The sequence below is a fragment of the Salvia miltiorrhiza genome, chromosome 1 (genome assembly GCF_028751815.1).
Source record: "Salvia miltiorrhiza cultivar Shanhuang (shh) chromosome 1, IMPLAD_Smil_shh, whole genome shotgun sequence".
NCBI classification, from domain to species: domain Eukaryota; kingdom Viridiplantae; phylum Streptophyta; class Magnoliopsida; order Lamiales; family Lamiaceae; genus Salvia; species Salvia miltiorrhiza.
Genome location: NC_080387.1, coordinates 76650054 through 76665783, shown reverse-complemented (window position 1 = coordinate 76665783; position 15730 = coordinate 76650054). Strand labels below are relative to the sequence as shown.

Genomic DNA, 15730 nt, shown 5'->3' with positions numbered 1-15730 from the left:
CACAAGTCATACCCCAGCTAGAGTTCTAAATAAGTCACTCTATTATCCATGTAAAAAAGAGATTACACTGCTCCAATTATTTTTTAAAATATTAGAGTATGTTTTCCTTTTTCTTTTATCGAGAAAATATATTACTCAACTTTTTTTTATATAAATCTATTTCATATTGCACATGGAGTGACAAAGGAATTAGACAAATCGCATATCTTATATGAACTCACGTATAGACAAATTTCCTTGCAATTTATTAACACTCAAATTGTTAGACTAAAAAATACACCCTCTCATAAATATTGATGGAATGGGGCCACTAAAGTGATTTGCATTTAGATGAAATATGTCCAAAGATTTCCAAACTGTTATTTGAGAAAATAAGAATTTGAAGGGATGTCATGTTGCACATGGAGAATGGAAGCTCACCATTTAATTTGTTGGAAGAGAGGTCTAGGTTCCACAAATTTGATAGATTCCCAATGGTGGATGGTATTGGACCTGAAAATTGGATAACCCTTCATATAAATCACTTTAAAGATAGAGATGTAAAGCACTCATATCTTTTGACACAAATTAGCTAAGTCATACAATTCGAAAAAAAAGTGTTTTCTATTTTTTTTCTTTTTTTTTTTTAAATATCATTCGTGTTCTATTTCATATTGTGCATGCATTGGCAAAGGAATTAGACAAATCGCATATCTTACTTTGGCAGATAATTTGAAATATCTTTTCAACAAATGTATCTAAAACCAACAAATTAGGAAATGGACGACATATAATTTATGTAATGTTCCGTCCAATTTTTTTACCACTAAACTGATTTATAATTGAACGAAAGATGGCCAAAGTTTTGCTAAAGTTTTCATAGCATTGTGGAATTTCTTATTCCCAAGATATACATAATCAATCTCTTTTGGAATATCACCTCCACAATTGCCAAGTCGTAAAATAAATTGATTTGATTATTATAACACAACCACAAAAATAATAAGTATTAGAACACTATATTTAATGGTTCGTTTTTGTTAGTTTGAATACATTATTAAGTGAATATTAAATGGTAATTGTCGAATCCACTTAATTTTGACTCGGTTCAATTTAGTTTTGGCAATGAATCAATTAAATGGGCCCTCTGATATTTATAAATTGGTTTTCAGTTGTTAAACTAAAATTAAAAAGTCATTTTTTTTATCAAAGCATGCAATTTATTGCTAAAAGATTAATGTACAAGTTGATTTCCACCAAAGTTGTTGTATGTCAAGTAAATACTCTCAAGTTGTGTACATTGACCCAAACTCAACGGTATATCTCCCTCCAATTTGTTCGACCACAGGCTAAGTAGTTTGAGTCTTTGAAGGTTGTTATGCGAGCAAATGTCTTTTGGTAGGCGGCCTGATAAAGTATTATGGTATAAAATACACCCTCCGTATGCAAAAATATATACCTAAATAGCTTCGGCACAGATTTTAAGAATTTTGTTAAGTGTATTGTGACCAAATTTTACAAACTCCAGACCATATAATCTCACAAATCAGCTTAGACAATAGCATTATACGAAAAATAATACTATAACTTAATTTAAATTACAATTTAAAATAATTCCAAGTCGAAATACTCACTAGCTTTTTATATTTGGAGACTATAATACATCAAATCTAGATTTAGGTGCATGCCCGGTTTTATTGTTAGATAAAGCATTTGAATAAAGAATCAGTATTAATAAAGTTGAAAGTTAAATGAGAAAAGAATAATTAAATTGCTTAGCTATATATAGATCACGTTACTGAGGAACCGTAAAATATCATTAGAGGCAAGAGCCGAAGTTTTGCCATTTTCACAAAAATCTACGTTTAAACTGAATGACATTATCAACCAATTTCTGGATTATCAGTAGAAATGAAATACTAAGGTATCAATCTATTTAAATTCTCAGTATAGAGACAAGAACATATATACCTCTCGGTATAAATTCCCAAAATAATTATTATTATTTCACCTCGCTCTTTTGAAGCTGGTATGTTGTTAGATCGAAATACTCACTAGCTTTTTAATATTGTAACTTTATAAAAGCAAATAATAATAATAATAATTAAATTTCTTAACTATAAAAAAATTATTGGGGAGCCCTATGGCATCTTCTATATGGAAAATTGCTTTTAATTATTTTCCTTGGACGTGATGATTTTCAAAAATCGATTGAAAGGGAAATATAATATTCATCTCATACACGATGGGCAATAGACTTTGACTTAAGCATAAAACTAAATGTGTATCACGTATTTTTCTAATTCCCATGGTTAGTTATGTACGATATATAGTTGTTTTTAAAATTTTGGCTTAAAGAGTAGTGCATACATACCATTTAAAGAGGCGTCGCTGAGGTATAGTTGACGGAGACTTGTGATGTTCAAGATTTGTCTTGGAAATGGTCCACTAAGATTGTTGAAACTCATGTCTAACATCTCTAGATTATTAAGATTACCAATCTCTTTCGGAATACCACCTGTGAAATTGTGTCAAACCATGATAACTCGATTTGAATCGGGTGTAATAATATGTTACAAATAGTATGAACTGCAAATTAAATCATAAGTATTAGAAAAATAGTTAGTGAAGTGCTTTTCCTAATTATATGAAAGTGAATATATCATATGGGATAAATTGTAAACAATTCCATTTAGATCGATGCAAATTGGGTCAATAATAGAGAGAGAGAAAGAGATAATAATAATAATAATAATAATAATAATAATAATAATAATAATAATAATAATAATAATAAAGTCCACCTGTGAAATTGAGCCCACCAACAGTAATGCATGAGCAATATATCTTGTGATATGGGCTAAGTTGTAAACAATTCGGTTTAGAGTCTACTAAAGTAATCATGAGCAATAGTATTAATTAAGTTAAGTGGTCTCTCTGATATTTACGAATGGGTTATAAGTTGTTAAAATAAAATTAAAAAGTCATTTATTTAATCAAAACATACGGTTAATTTATTGCTAATCAAAACATACGAATGGCTTATTAGAAATAACAATAAAGGTGGTTAATGCCTCAATAAAAAAAATTAGCAGAAAGAGTAACGACATACCAATTAAAGAGATGTTGCCAATGTATAATTCACGAAGAGTCGTGACATTCCAAAGTTGTCTTGGTAATCGTCCGTTAAAGTTGTCAAGTTAATAAATTATGTTGTCAAACTGCTCCCCTATCCATTGTGGATAGTTGCAAATGCAGAAAAAGGAGTTGGGTGGACTATAATCCGAATTCCATACACAGATATACGAAAAGAAAAAGAATATAAGTAAAATTTTAGGATATCTCAAGACCTTGATAAATACTATTACGTGAGCTAATATCCCATTACAAGGGTGGGACTGAAAAAATTCAAATAATGAAAATAAAAATATTCATACGATCAATTATGAAATGTAAATTAGCGTTGTCCAACTATATGAAATTAAGTGAATGTATGTATGTATCTCTTGTGATATTTTGAGTACTTAACGTGATCTTTCAAAACTTGTTGAACCTATAATGGTTATTAGATTCAATAAATCTATGTAGCCACATTTTGGTCACCCACAATTTAGTTGAATTGAAAAAATTTCAATTAATTTAATAGAATTTAGTCGTTTTATTGTATTATCTATATTGTAGTTATTTTTTTTGCATCTTTTATTTTTAATTTTTTTTTTAATAAAACTTAAAAAGTTACAAAAAATTATAAAAAACTACAATGTTGAGAATATAATAAAATAACTAAATTTTATTTTTATTTTAAAAAATAAGTTAAATAAATTAATATTTTTTCTATTCAAGTTAAATTATTAGTATAAAGATAAGACCATACCTTTCAAATTGTTCCAACTAAGGCGTAATTCCTTAAGCTGTGTGATGTTCCCAATTTCTCGAGGGACATTTCCACCAAAGTTGTTCCATGACAAGTCAATACTCTCAAGTTGTGTACATTGACCTAAACTCAATGGTATATCTCCCTCCAATTTGTTCCACCTCAGGCTAAGTAGTTTGAGTCTTTGAAGGTTGTTATGCGAGCAAATGTCTTTTGGTAAGCAGCCTGATAAAGTATTATCGATAAAATACATCTTCCGATAATAATAATAATAATAATAATAATAATAATAATAATAATAATAATAATAATAATAATAATAATAATAATAATAATAATAATAATAATAATAATAATAATAAATAAGAGCCCACCGTAGTAATCATGAGCAATATATCTTGTGATATGGGCTAAGTAGTGGTCAATAATTCGGTTTAGAGTCTACCAAAGTAATCATGAGCAATATCAATTAAGTTTTGTGGGCCTTCTGATATTTACAAATTAGTATTAAGTTGTTAAAATAAAATTAAAATGTCATTTTTTTAATCAAAGCATACGGTTATTGCAAAAAGATTAATGTGCAAGAATTTATATCTAATCAATTCAAAGTCATATATAGTCATGCAAAGTTATAGTATACAGTTATGAATTGAGCAATATCAATTAAGTTTTGTGGGCCCTCTGATATTTACAAATTGGTATTAAATTGTTAAAATAAAATTAAAATGTCATTTTTTTTAATCAAAGCATACGGTTTATTGCAAAAAGATTAATGTTAAAATACTCACTAGTTTTTTTATATTTGGAGACTATAATACATCAAATCTAGATTTCGGTGTATGACCGGTTTTATTGTTAGATTGAACATCTGAATAAAGAATCAGTATAAATAAAGTTGAAAGTAAAATGAGAAAATAATAATTAAATTGCTTAGCTATATATACATCACATTACTGAGGAACCGAAAAATATCATTAGAGGCAAGAGCCGTAGTTTTGCCATTTTCCCAAAAATCTACGTTTAAACCAAATGACATTATCAACCTATTTCTGAATTATCAATAGAAATGAAATAGTAAGGTATCAACCTAGTTAAATTCCTAGTATAGACGAGCGAAGAAAGATTTCCATTTTCAAGTGGGATGCTGTCTTCAAGTCTAATGTGAAAAAGAGATTCCACTGCTCCAATTATTTTTCAAAAATCGATTGAGAGGGAAATATAATCATCTCTTACACGACGAGTAATAGACTTTGACTTAAGCATAAGACTAAATGTGTATCACATATTATTTCCAATTCTCATGGTTAGTTACGATATACCAAACTCTTTCACTAAAGTTTTGGCTTAAAGAGTAATGCAGACATACGTACCATTTAAAGAGGCGCCATCAAGGTATAGTTCACGGAGACTTGTGATGAGCAATATATCATGTGATATGGGCTAAGTTGTAAACAATTCGGTTTAGAGTCTACTAAAGTAATCATGAGCAATAGTATTAATTAAGTTAAGTGGTCTCTCTGATATTTACGAATTGGTTATAAGTTGTTAAAATAAAATTAAAAAGTCATTTATTTAATCAAAGCATACGGTTAATTTATTGCTAAAACTAAGACTAATCCTTTGTTAATCCTTTGTTGGTACGTTTTTTCTTTCTTTCCTTTTTTAATAAATCTCTATTTTAATTGCTAAGGTTAATCCTTTGTTCAACTGTAAACCGAGTCAAAGCAGTAATATACAATGTTCAAAGAACAGAAAATAGGACAGAAAAGTGACGATAAATATGATTAACAATTGGCTTATTAGAAATAACAATAAAGGTGGTTAATGCCTCAATAAAAAAAATTAGCAGAAAGAGTAATGACATACCAATTAAAGAGATGTTGCCAATGCGTAATTCACGAAGAGTCGTGACATTCCAAAGTTGTCTTGGTAATCGTCCACTGAATTTGTTGTTGCTCATGCTCAATACCTCTAAATAATTAAGATAACCAATCTCTTTCGGAATATCACCTGTGAAATAATGTCAAGTTAAAAAATTATGTTTGATTATAAAGTATATTAGTTGTATACCACTTCAAACTTCAAAGGAGTTGTCTCGTATTATCATGTGTACTGACAATCACATCAATGTTAAACTCTAAACTGTAAATTGTAAACCGAGTCAAAGCAGTTATTAATGTCTCAAGACCTTGATAAATACTATTATGTGAGCTAATATCCCATTACAAGGGTGGGAGTGAAAATATTCAAATAATGAAAATAAAAATATTCATACATCTTATCAATTATGAAATGTAAATTAACGTTGTCCAACTATATGAAATTAAGTGAATATATGTATCTCTTGTGTTATTTTGAGTACTTAACGTGATCTTTCAAAACTTGTTGAACCTATAATGGTTATTAGATTCAATAAATCTATGCAGCCACATTTTGGTCACCCACAATTTAATTGAATAAAAAAAATTCAATTAATTTAATAGAATTTAGTCGTTTTATTGTATTATCTATATTGTAGTTATTTTTTTTGCATCTTTTATTTTTAATTTATTTTTTAATAAAACTAAAAAAGCTACAAAAAATTATAAAAAAACTACAATGTAGAGAATATAATAAAATAATAAGATTTTATTTTTATTTTAAAAAATAAGTTAAATAAATTAATATTTTTTCTATTGAAGTTAAATTATTAGTATAAAGACAAGAGCATACCTTTCAAATTGTTCCTATTAAGGCTTAATTCCTTAAGCTGTGTGATGTTCCCAATTTCTCGAGGGACATTTCCACCAAAGTTGTTGTATGACAAGTCAATACTCTCAAGTTGTGTACATTGACCCAAACTCAATGGTATATCTCCCTCCAATTCGTTCCACCACAGGCTAAGTAGTTTGAGTCTTTGAAGGTTGTTATGCGAGCAAATGTCTTTTGGTAGGCGGCCTGATAAAGTATTATGGTATAAAATACACCCTCCATACGCAAAAACAAAAATATACCTAAATAGCTTCGGCACAAATTTTAAGAATTTGGTTAAGTTTTTGTTAAGTGCATTGTGACCAAATTTTACAAACTCCAGACTATATAATCTCACAAATCAGCGTAGATAATAGCATTACGAAAAATAATACTATAACTTAATTTAAATTACAATTTAAAATAATTCCACGTCAAAATACTCACTAGTTTTTTATATTTGGAGACTATAATATATCAAATCTAGATTTAGGTGTATGCCCGGTTTTATTGTTAGATTGAGCATCTGAATAAAGAATTAGTATTAATAAAGTTGAAAGTAAAATGAGAAAAGAATAAATAAATTGCTTAGCTATATATACATCATGTTACTGAGGAACTGCAGAATATCATTAGACGCAAGAGCCGTAGCTTTGCCATTTACCCCAAAATCTACGTTTAAACCGAATGACATTATCAACCAATTTCTAGATTATCAATAGAAATGAAATAGTAAGGCATCAAACTAGTTAAATTCTCAGTATAGAGATAAGAATATATATACCTCTCAAATTGTTCACACCAAGGTCTAATTCCTTAAGCAGTGTGATATTCCAAATTTGTGCAGGCACATATCCACCAAAGTTGTTGCCTGACAAGTCAATACTCTCGAGTTGTGGACATTGGTACAAACTTGACGGTATATCTCCTTCCATTTCATTCCTCGATAGGTTAAGTAGTTTGAGTCTTCGAAGGTTATTGTGACTGCAAATGTCCTTTGGTAGCCGACCTGATAGGATTACCTTATAAATAAATAGATTCTACTAACTACAAATTTAAAAATGGATAGAGAGGAATACAACCATGAAAAGAGTTCCAACTCAAATCTAAATGACCAAGTGAAGAAAGATTTCCAATTTCCTGTGGAATGCTTCCTTCAAGTCCCATAGCCGAGATATCTAATTCAGTCACCCTGCTACGACGTGAATCACAAGTAACTCCTATCCACGTGCAAAACGAGGTTCCACTTGTCCAGTTATTTTTCAAAATATTGTAAGGATCCGAAGTGATGTGGGATTTTAAGGCAACAAGTATGAATTCATCACTTTTGATTTGAGTTATGTTGTGTGCAGCAGAGAGGCTAAGACATGAAAACAATAAGAGAAGCGAAAGAAGGGAAAATGGGGAAAATGCATCCATATTGTGAGTGCTAATTGTGTGAGAAAACGAGAAGCCTACAAATGCCATTTATATTCAAATCTAAAACACTTCTTGTGAGCCTAGAGTTTTGGAGACTGAGAATTGCAGAATGTAAATTTTCCACATTTTTTGGAAGTCAATGCAAGTCATTAAAAAATCTCGATCCAAAATTAATTGACCTAGTCTTCTTTATGCTCTCAATATTGGAGTGTGATTTGGGCAAAGAAGAAAACTCATGAAATTTCATGTAACGGAAATATTAGAGTTTGTTTTCTTTTTTCTTTTCTTGAGAAAATATTACACAACATTTAAAAAAAAAAATTATTCCACCTCTTTTGAAGCTGAGATGTTTGATTTGTGAGCCTATGATTCGTAATAGGATCTCTCACACCTATGGAATGAAAAATGAATAATTAAATTTCTTAATTATAAACAAATTATTGGGGAGCCCACAATGACATTTTCTACATGGAAAATTGCTTTCAATTAGTATTTTTTTGAATGTGATAATTTTCAAAAATCGATTGAAAGGGAAATATAATTGTTACTTACACGACGGGCACTAGACTTTGACTTAACCATAAGACTAAATGTGTATCACATATATTTTTATTTTTTTTTCATTTTTCATGGATAAATTAAATTCACAATATTTAATGGTAAGTGAAATTGAATCACACCCATGTATGTTAACATTGATCATTAGAGGAAGTCATTGTGAAATTGAATTTGCAATATTTAATGGTTCGGTATCGCGATAATCGCAGAACAATAATTGGTTAATCAATTGTATTATATTTTTTGGAGGTTTATAATTTTCAGAAATTGATTGAAAAGGATATATAATTGTTTCCATTTGAAAAAGGAATTTAAGCAAAAGACCTGTCACAGCCCGCCCTAACTAAGGATAGTTAAGCCGAGTGATCTACGACTAGGGATGGGGTTAAAGAAGAAGGGGAAGAAAAGGGGCGTCATTTATAGCCGTAAAACTTACTCATCTTAATAAAACTCGTCATTTTTATTCATGAATACTCAATTGAAAATAGTCTATGAAAGACAGCATAAAACTTAATTAATATCATTAATCAAGTTATACATCATATGAAACCATTCTCTTAAGACTCAAAGTATGACATAACATACTATAACATCAACAACATCTTGCAGCGGAAAGTAGCTAGACATATGTATGAAGACATATTCTAGACAGGTTAACTATTTATTAACAACCCTGGAGACTCCGCTCATTGCAGCACCATCATCACATCAGCTCAACCTGCACATTTAGAAAACATATGCAGGGCTGAGTACAAAACATATGCATTTTGTTTTGATCTGGTGTGATGGATGTATACACGTTATATTGATGTCAAGTTACTGGCATGATAAGTACAATCTGTGTATGTATACGTATATGAAGCATGACTGTTTTAAAAGAAAGAAGAAAGGAGTTTTGAGTTTTGGTTTTGCTTGTTGTGTTTGTGTGTCTGCTGATGAGTTGAGTTGAGAGTGGAAGGAGGCAGATGCGGTCGGCGGCGGCTCATCGCTGCTGTCCGTCCGGTGGTGGTGGTGGTTGGCCACTGTCACAGAGAGAGTGAGAGATGGGAGTCTCGGTCGGCGGCAGCCTCGCTGCTGCAGTCGCCGGAAGGCCGAGGAGGAGAGGAGTGTACAGTGAGAGGGTCTGAGCGGACGGTGGAGCAGCAGCTTATCGCTGCTACTAGCCGGAGTCGGAGAAGAAAGAGCAGCTTTCGCTGCTGCTCGTTGGCGGAAGAGCAGTCAAGAGAGAGATCCGACTGAAGGTGGGCGGTGGTGACCGAGGTTTGAGAGAGAGGAAGGTTGAGAGGTGAGAAGGGCGGCGGCTGGTCTGGTGCAGTAGTCGGAGGGAGTTCTGGGTTCGGTGAGATAGAGGGTGAGTGTTGGGGGCGGAATTCGAGAGAGTGAAGGGAGAGCCGAGGGTGGCGCGGCTTGTCGCCGCTGCTTCCCCGGCGAGTCTCCGCGGCGGCGGACTTCAAGAGAGAGTCGTCGGGGACGGCGGCGTGGCCGGCGACGCCTACCGTCGCTGGAGAAGGGAAGAAGAGGGAGGGGGAGTGTGCAGCGCAGCTGCTGCGATGTGTGTGTGCGTGTGATGTGTGTGTGGGTGTGAGAAATGAAGATGGATTTAGGGTTGGGCCCAAAGATGGGCTGTTTTTTTTAAGGAGGTGGGCCGATTTTAATTGAATTTTGGGCCCTTCAATTATTATTTTTAATTGGGCCTCTGAATTATTATTAAATGGGCTGCTTATTTATAATATTGGGCCCTGATTTTAATATATCATTGGGCTGCCTCATTTTAATTAATTGATTGAGCCATCATTAGTTTAATTAATTAATTTAAAAAAATGATTTGCAGAATAATATTAATATTATTATGTGCATATATGAATAAGCATGAAATGATTTACATCAAGTATTTTTGTGAGTGAAAGTATTTATGATTTAATTGGATTTATTTATAAATTCAATTATTAAAAGAAAATCGAGTAAGGATATTGTTGGTGTCCTTAGCTCAAGAATTAGCTTTCAATTTTTATTATTAAATTTGAAAACCCGGCGTGATGAATCAAGTATGTTTAGTACATCCACTAAGACTTTAAGTTAGCTTCACGAGACCTATTAAGAATAGAATTTCTTGTAGGCTTTATGAACCAAGGGGATTAGCGCTGCTTTCCTAAGACGAGTTTATGTGATTATGATCTTCAGGCTTTGCCTATCCAGGTGGGCATTACTTTTACTATACGTATATAGAGATCCCCTGCGTGTCGTAGGCCTCTTATACGAATGAATGCATGAGATGATCTAACTGTTAATTTCAGTTTCATATATATATCAAATGAGTTTAAATGTTACGTTCAAGCAAGTTATTTCATGACAAAATCTTTGAGTTAAAGTTATTTCAAGTATTGTCTTGCCATAAAATGTTTAAATTTTAGTATGATATCTATCTGCTTTGGCTTTGCCAATGATGCAATCGAATTCGGGTCCTGAGCAGTTGATAGCTATCCTGCCAGGACTAGTGTACACCAGTGACCGTGAGTCATCTAGCGGGTTGGCCGGTCAAGTGACCGTGAGAGGTGGCCACCTCTCCGGCACACAGTTCCAGATATGATAGATTACAAGAGAACTTAGTCTGCAGACGAACTTTAAGAATCACAAATGAACTTAGTAAGCTTGGGCCTTTTTAGCGAAAAACTCCCTTGCTGTACTGTTTATGATGGCATGACAATTTACAGTTTTGAAGCATGTATTTTTATACCTAGGCATACGTGCCCACTGAGTGCTTTTGTACTCAGCCCTGCATATGTTTTCTAAATGTGCAGGTTGAGCTGATGTGATGATGGTGCTGCAATGAGCGGAGTCTCCAGGGTTGTTAATAAATAGTTAACCTGTCTAGAATATGTCTTCATACATATGTCTAGCTACTTTCCGCTGCAAGATGTTGTTGATGTTATAGTATGTTATGTCATACTTTGAGTCTTAAGAGAATGGTTTCATATGATGTATAACTTGATTAATGATATTAATTAAGTTTTATGCTGTCTTTCATAGACTATTTTCAATTGAGTATTCATGAATAAAAATGACGAGTTTTATTAAGATGAGTAAGTTTTACGGCTATAAATGACGCCCCTTTTCTTCCCCTTCTTCTTTAACCCCATCCCTAGTCGTAGATCACTCGGCTTAACTATCCTTAGTTAGGGCGGGCTGTGACAGGTGGTATCAGAGCCGAACCTCTCCCAGTACGGTGTGGTTCGGGGACGAACCAAGCGGAAGCTGGTGGGCCTGTGACGCCCGGGGACGAAGTGCGGAGTGATCGCCGGTGCAAAAGAGGCACGGACAAGGAGCGGCTCCGGTTAAGACTTCCAAGCGGAGGGGCGCAGGGATGAACCGAAACACACCCGAACGAGAGGGATTCCAAGAATATGTAGGTATGGGACTGCATATTCGAGGAGAGCTTAAGTGATTTGATAGGTGCTACTCATATCAATAAGATGCATCTTCTTTTCTGGTGCCCACACGGAAGAAACTCCAAGGTTAAGCGTGCTTGGCTTGGAGCAATTCCGGGATGGGTGACCCCCTGGGAAGTTTCTCAGGGAGCGTGCGAGTGAGGACAAAACACGCTAGAAAAGACTCGTATTGGTCTGTGGGGACAGCCGTCAACTCTGGAGCCGGGCTGTTACAAGACCAAATGTGCATCACATATTTTTTATCTATTCCCATCCATCCATCCATCCATCCGTGAGTGATAAGATTTTGAGTTGTATGGAATTGACTGTAGTCAAGCATTTTATAATTTGATTAATAGTGTATAACTTTATTATTATCAAGTAAAGTCCAAGACTAATTTAAAATTAATTATAATTGAGTGGTGATTTAATTGCGTATTGAAGATTCATGTAGAAATTAAATACAGTGTACTAGTGATGTTAAAACCACCAATGAACCCATCTATAGTATATAAAAGAGGAGTTTTCTCCCTTTATTTTTTTTCCTTTCTTCTTCCATTAAAATTTAAATATTTTTTCTTTTTACCTTTTTATATTGTAATTATTTTCTAAATATCATCAAATTTGATCATGAAATTTTTTAATTTATTATGATGAAATTACCAAGGGGAAGCTAAGGTCGAGTCTAAAATATGAGCCTACCAATTGACATTTATATTCAAATCTAAAATAATTGTAGCAGAGTCTATTTACAAGTAAAGTCTAAGTCAAATGGAATGCAAATTTTCCACATTTTTGTGGAAATATGAGGGAAGCTTCTCTAATCAATTTTAACTTTATTTTCTTGAGAAATACATTATTTGTCACCATCGTCTACGTTTCATATGAAATTCTCAAAGCTTGAAATGAATTTTTAATATTTGGATACCATAGTGCATCAAATCTAGATTTAGGTGTATGATAGGTTTGATTATAGAACAATATATAAAAAGTGAGTACGTATTTTCCCTACATTTTTTCCTCCCTTTTTCTCTTTCTTCTCCACCAAATTTTTCAATATTATTCTCTCTATCTTCCTATTAATTTGCTCTATTTGTTTTTTATTATTTTCTAAACATCGTCAAATTTGATTCATGATAAAAATTCAATATGCATCTTAATTAAATTTAATTCGTTACAAGTTTTTTAATATGGTATAAAAATCATCAAAAAAGAATTTAAAACAAATCGGTTATGAAAATTTTAAAATTTAAAATATTTTGTTTTCGCTCTTGTCATTAAAAAAAATTTGTATATGAAAATATTTATTTATTTAAACATGTCGTTTAATTTCAATGTACGTACTGGCCACCAGGTCCTCACTTAAGTGAAGTGACCCGGGTTCGATCCCTCTTGGGAGCGAATTGGAGATTGGAGATATAAGGTGGATTTTGGTGAATGGAGAGATAAGGTGGTTCTTGGAGTGGATGAGGAACTAACTACTAACATTTAGCATGACTTTGCCCGATATAAAAAAAAAAAAAAAAAAAAAAAAAAAAAAAAAAAAAAAAACTAGTTTGAATGGAGAATCAATATTATTCAAGTTGAAGATAATGTTAGCTTAATTGAAATGGGTTCAAAATTTCACACATCAAATCTTTTGAATTTTAATTTAATGGTTTGAGCATGATAATTGCGCCTTGTATTATTTTCTTGAATGAAATAATTTTCTGAAATTGATTGAAAGGGAAATATATATTTTTATTACTTTTTAAAGTGTATGATTGTGTGATAGTCAATAATAATATTAATTGTATTAATGGTCTCCACATGCCCATCTAAAAATTTCATAGGCGACCGGCACTAGAGTCGAGAATAATTTATTAAATATATTTGATATTAATACGAACTTTGAAGATATAAATTAGACGAACTGTTTTCCAATTTTTTTTTATCATTTTTAATTATTACGGAATTGCAATTACAAAATATCTTAGCACGACAGAAGTCTCACAAAGCAAACTAAACTAATGAATTACAACAAATTAACAACTTAATTTGTTTCAGAAAGTGGTAGCATGTAAGTCGACCTAATTCAAAAAGATAAAAGAGAAAGAGAGAAACAATTAAAATGAAGAAAAAGTAAGACACAAAGATTAAAATAACCATCTTCAAATCAAAGTATCAACTCCTCCTCTCTTGGTGTTACTCTATTGAGTCTCTTTTGCTTCTTATTATATCCAACGCCAAAAAAGAATTCCACTAACCATCTCGGCCTTCCATTTCTAATAATAATGTAACCAATTCCAATTCCAACAATGAATCCACTTCCATATCCCATCACCACATTTCTCCATCTATAAATCCATACTCTTCTTCTTCTTCTTCTTCTTCATCTTCTTCTTCTGGTCCGATCAGCTGCCCATCCTCCTTGTTGCATTTTCTCGTCAATGGAACTCCACACAATCTCAAGTTTCCCACGTATGAATCGTTATCAAAGGTGGAGAACTGGTTAGATTGTGGTATTTGCCCCACGAGATCATTCATTGAAAGGTCTAGTTTCTCAAGAAATGTCAACCTCGTCAATTCACTTGGAATACCTCCATCCAATTTGTTCGATGACAAGTCCAATGATTCAAGCACACTTATATTTCCAAGAGATGCAGGTATGTGTCCCATGAAATTATTATGGGACAAATTCAAGTATCTCAAAGAATTAAGATTACCTATGGAATGTGGAATACTCCCAGAGAATCTATTGGAGGATAAGTCAATGATTGTAAAGGCTTCCAACAGTCTCTTCAATAACTGATCTTGACCTTTCAAGGTCAATGTCATCTCCACGTGAGCTACAAAGTTCATATCATCATAATTGGCCTTCACACCCATCATTGCTTTAAAATTCTTGAAATATCTTTGAGGTAGAGATCCCCCAAATGCATTCCTCGATATATCTAAAACTTGCAACTTGGGAAACGAAAGGTAGCTTTGTGAAGGCAACGACATGTTACCATCAAATTTGTTAGACTTCAAAACTAGCACTCGAAGCTGAAGAAGAGCTTCCATCCAAAATGGAAATTTGTCTAGTATTCTATTATTTCCGACATCGAGGCTTTTAAGACTTTTGCAATTGATTAAGGATTTAGGTAATCTTCCTTGCAATTTATTACCACTCAAATTGATGGAGATAAGACTACACCCTTTTATGAATATTGATGGAATGAGGCCGCTAAAGTGATTAGCATTTAAATGAAAGATGAGCAAAGATTGGAAGTTTTGAAAGCACTGTGGAATATGAGTGTATGTATGTGTGTGAATAGTATGTGGTGTGTGACCATCTGCAAAAGAAGACGTGTGGAAATTAAGACCACATGGCCCAGCTTTTTGGTAATAAAAACAATTTCGAGTATAATGTGATTCTCGAAAGATAACTCTCACTTGTAAAAGGTCTTGGGTTCAGTCTCGCCTACGGCGAGTAGTTTTTCAACTTTTGTGTAGGTAGTGATCATATTTGTGTGTGGGTAGTTTTTTCACCTCTGTGTGGTGTAGAGGTCTCGCGTGCGTGCTAGTTACTTATTTAATTATATATTCTTTTTAAATTTAATTAATTAATATTTTATATTTAATTCAATAAAAAAAATATGTATGTAGAATTTTGTTTTTTACTACACAAGTAAAGGTGTCAAAGAGATCGACTCAGCTCAAAAAGCAAGTCTACCTACCCAGCCCAACCCAATAGTCACTTTTATATACAAAAATATCAAGC

At 32.6% G+C, this 15730-nt stretch overlaps 2 protein-coding genes across 2 annotated transcripts; both read right to left on the bottom strand.

The window, feature by feature from the left end:
- Nucleotides 1–5559: 5559 nt before the first annotated feature.
- On the bottom strand, nucleotides 5560–8090 carry LOC131006334 (receptor kinase-like protein Xa21). The gene is made up of 3 exons (XM_057933545.1): nucleotides 7368–8090; nucleotides 6566–6790; nucleotides 5560–5863 (listed from the first exon to the last, which is right to left on the bottom strand). The coding sequence occupies exons 1-3, from the start codon at nucleotides 7516–7518 to the stop codon at nucleotides 5595–5597; spliced, it is 645 nt and encodes a 214-aa protein (XP_057789528.1). The 5' UTR covers nucleotides 7519–8090; the 3' UTR covers nucleotides 5560–5594.
- Nucleotides 8091–13955: 5865 nt separating this feature from the next.
- Nucleotides 13956–15185, bottom strand: LOC131006332 (receptor-like protein 9DC3). The gene has a single exon (XM_057933543.1). It carries the CDS (start codon nucleotides 15028–15030, stop codon nucleotides 14305–14307), a length of 726 nt encoding a protein of 241 aa, XP_057789526.1. The 5' UTR covers nucleotides 15031–15185; the 3' UTR covers nucleotides 13956–14304.
- Nucleotides 15186–15730: the final 545 nt, after the last annotated feature.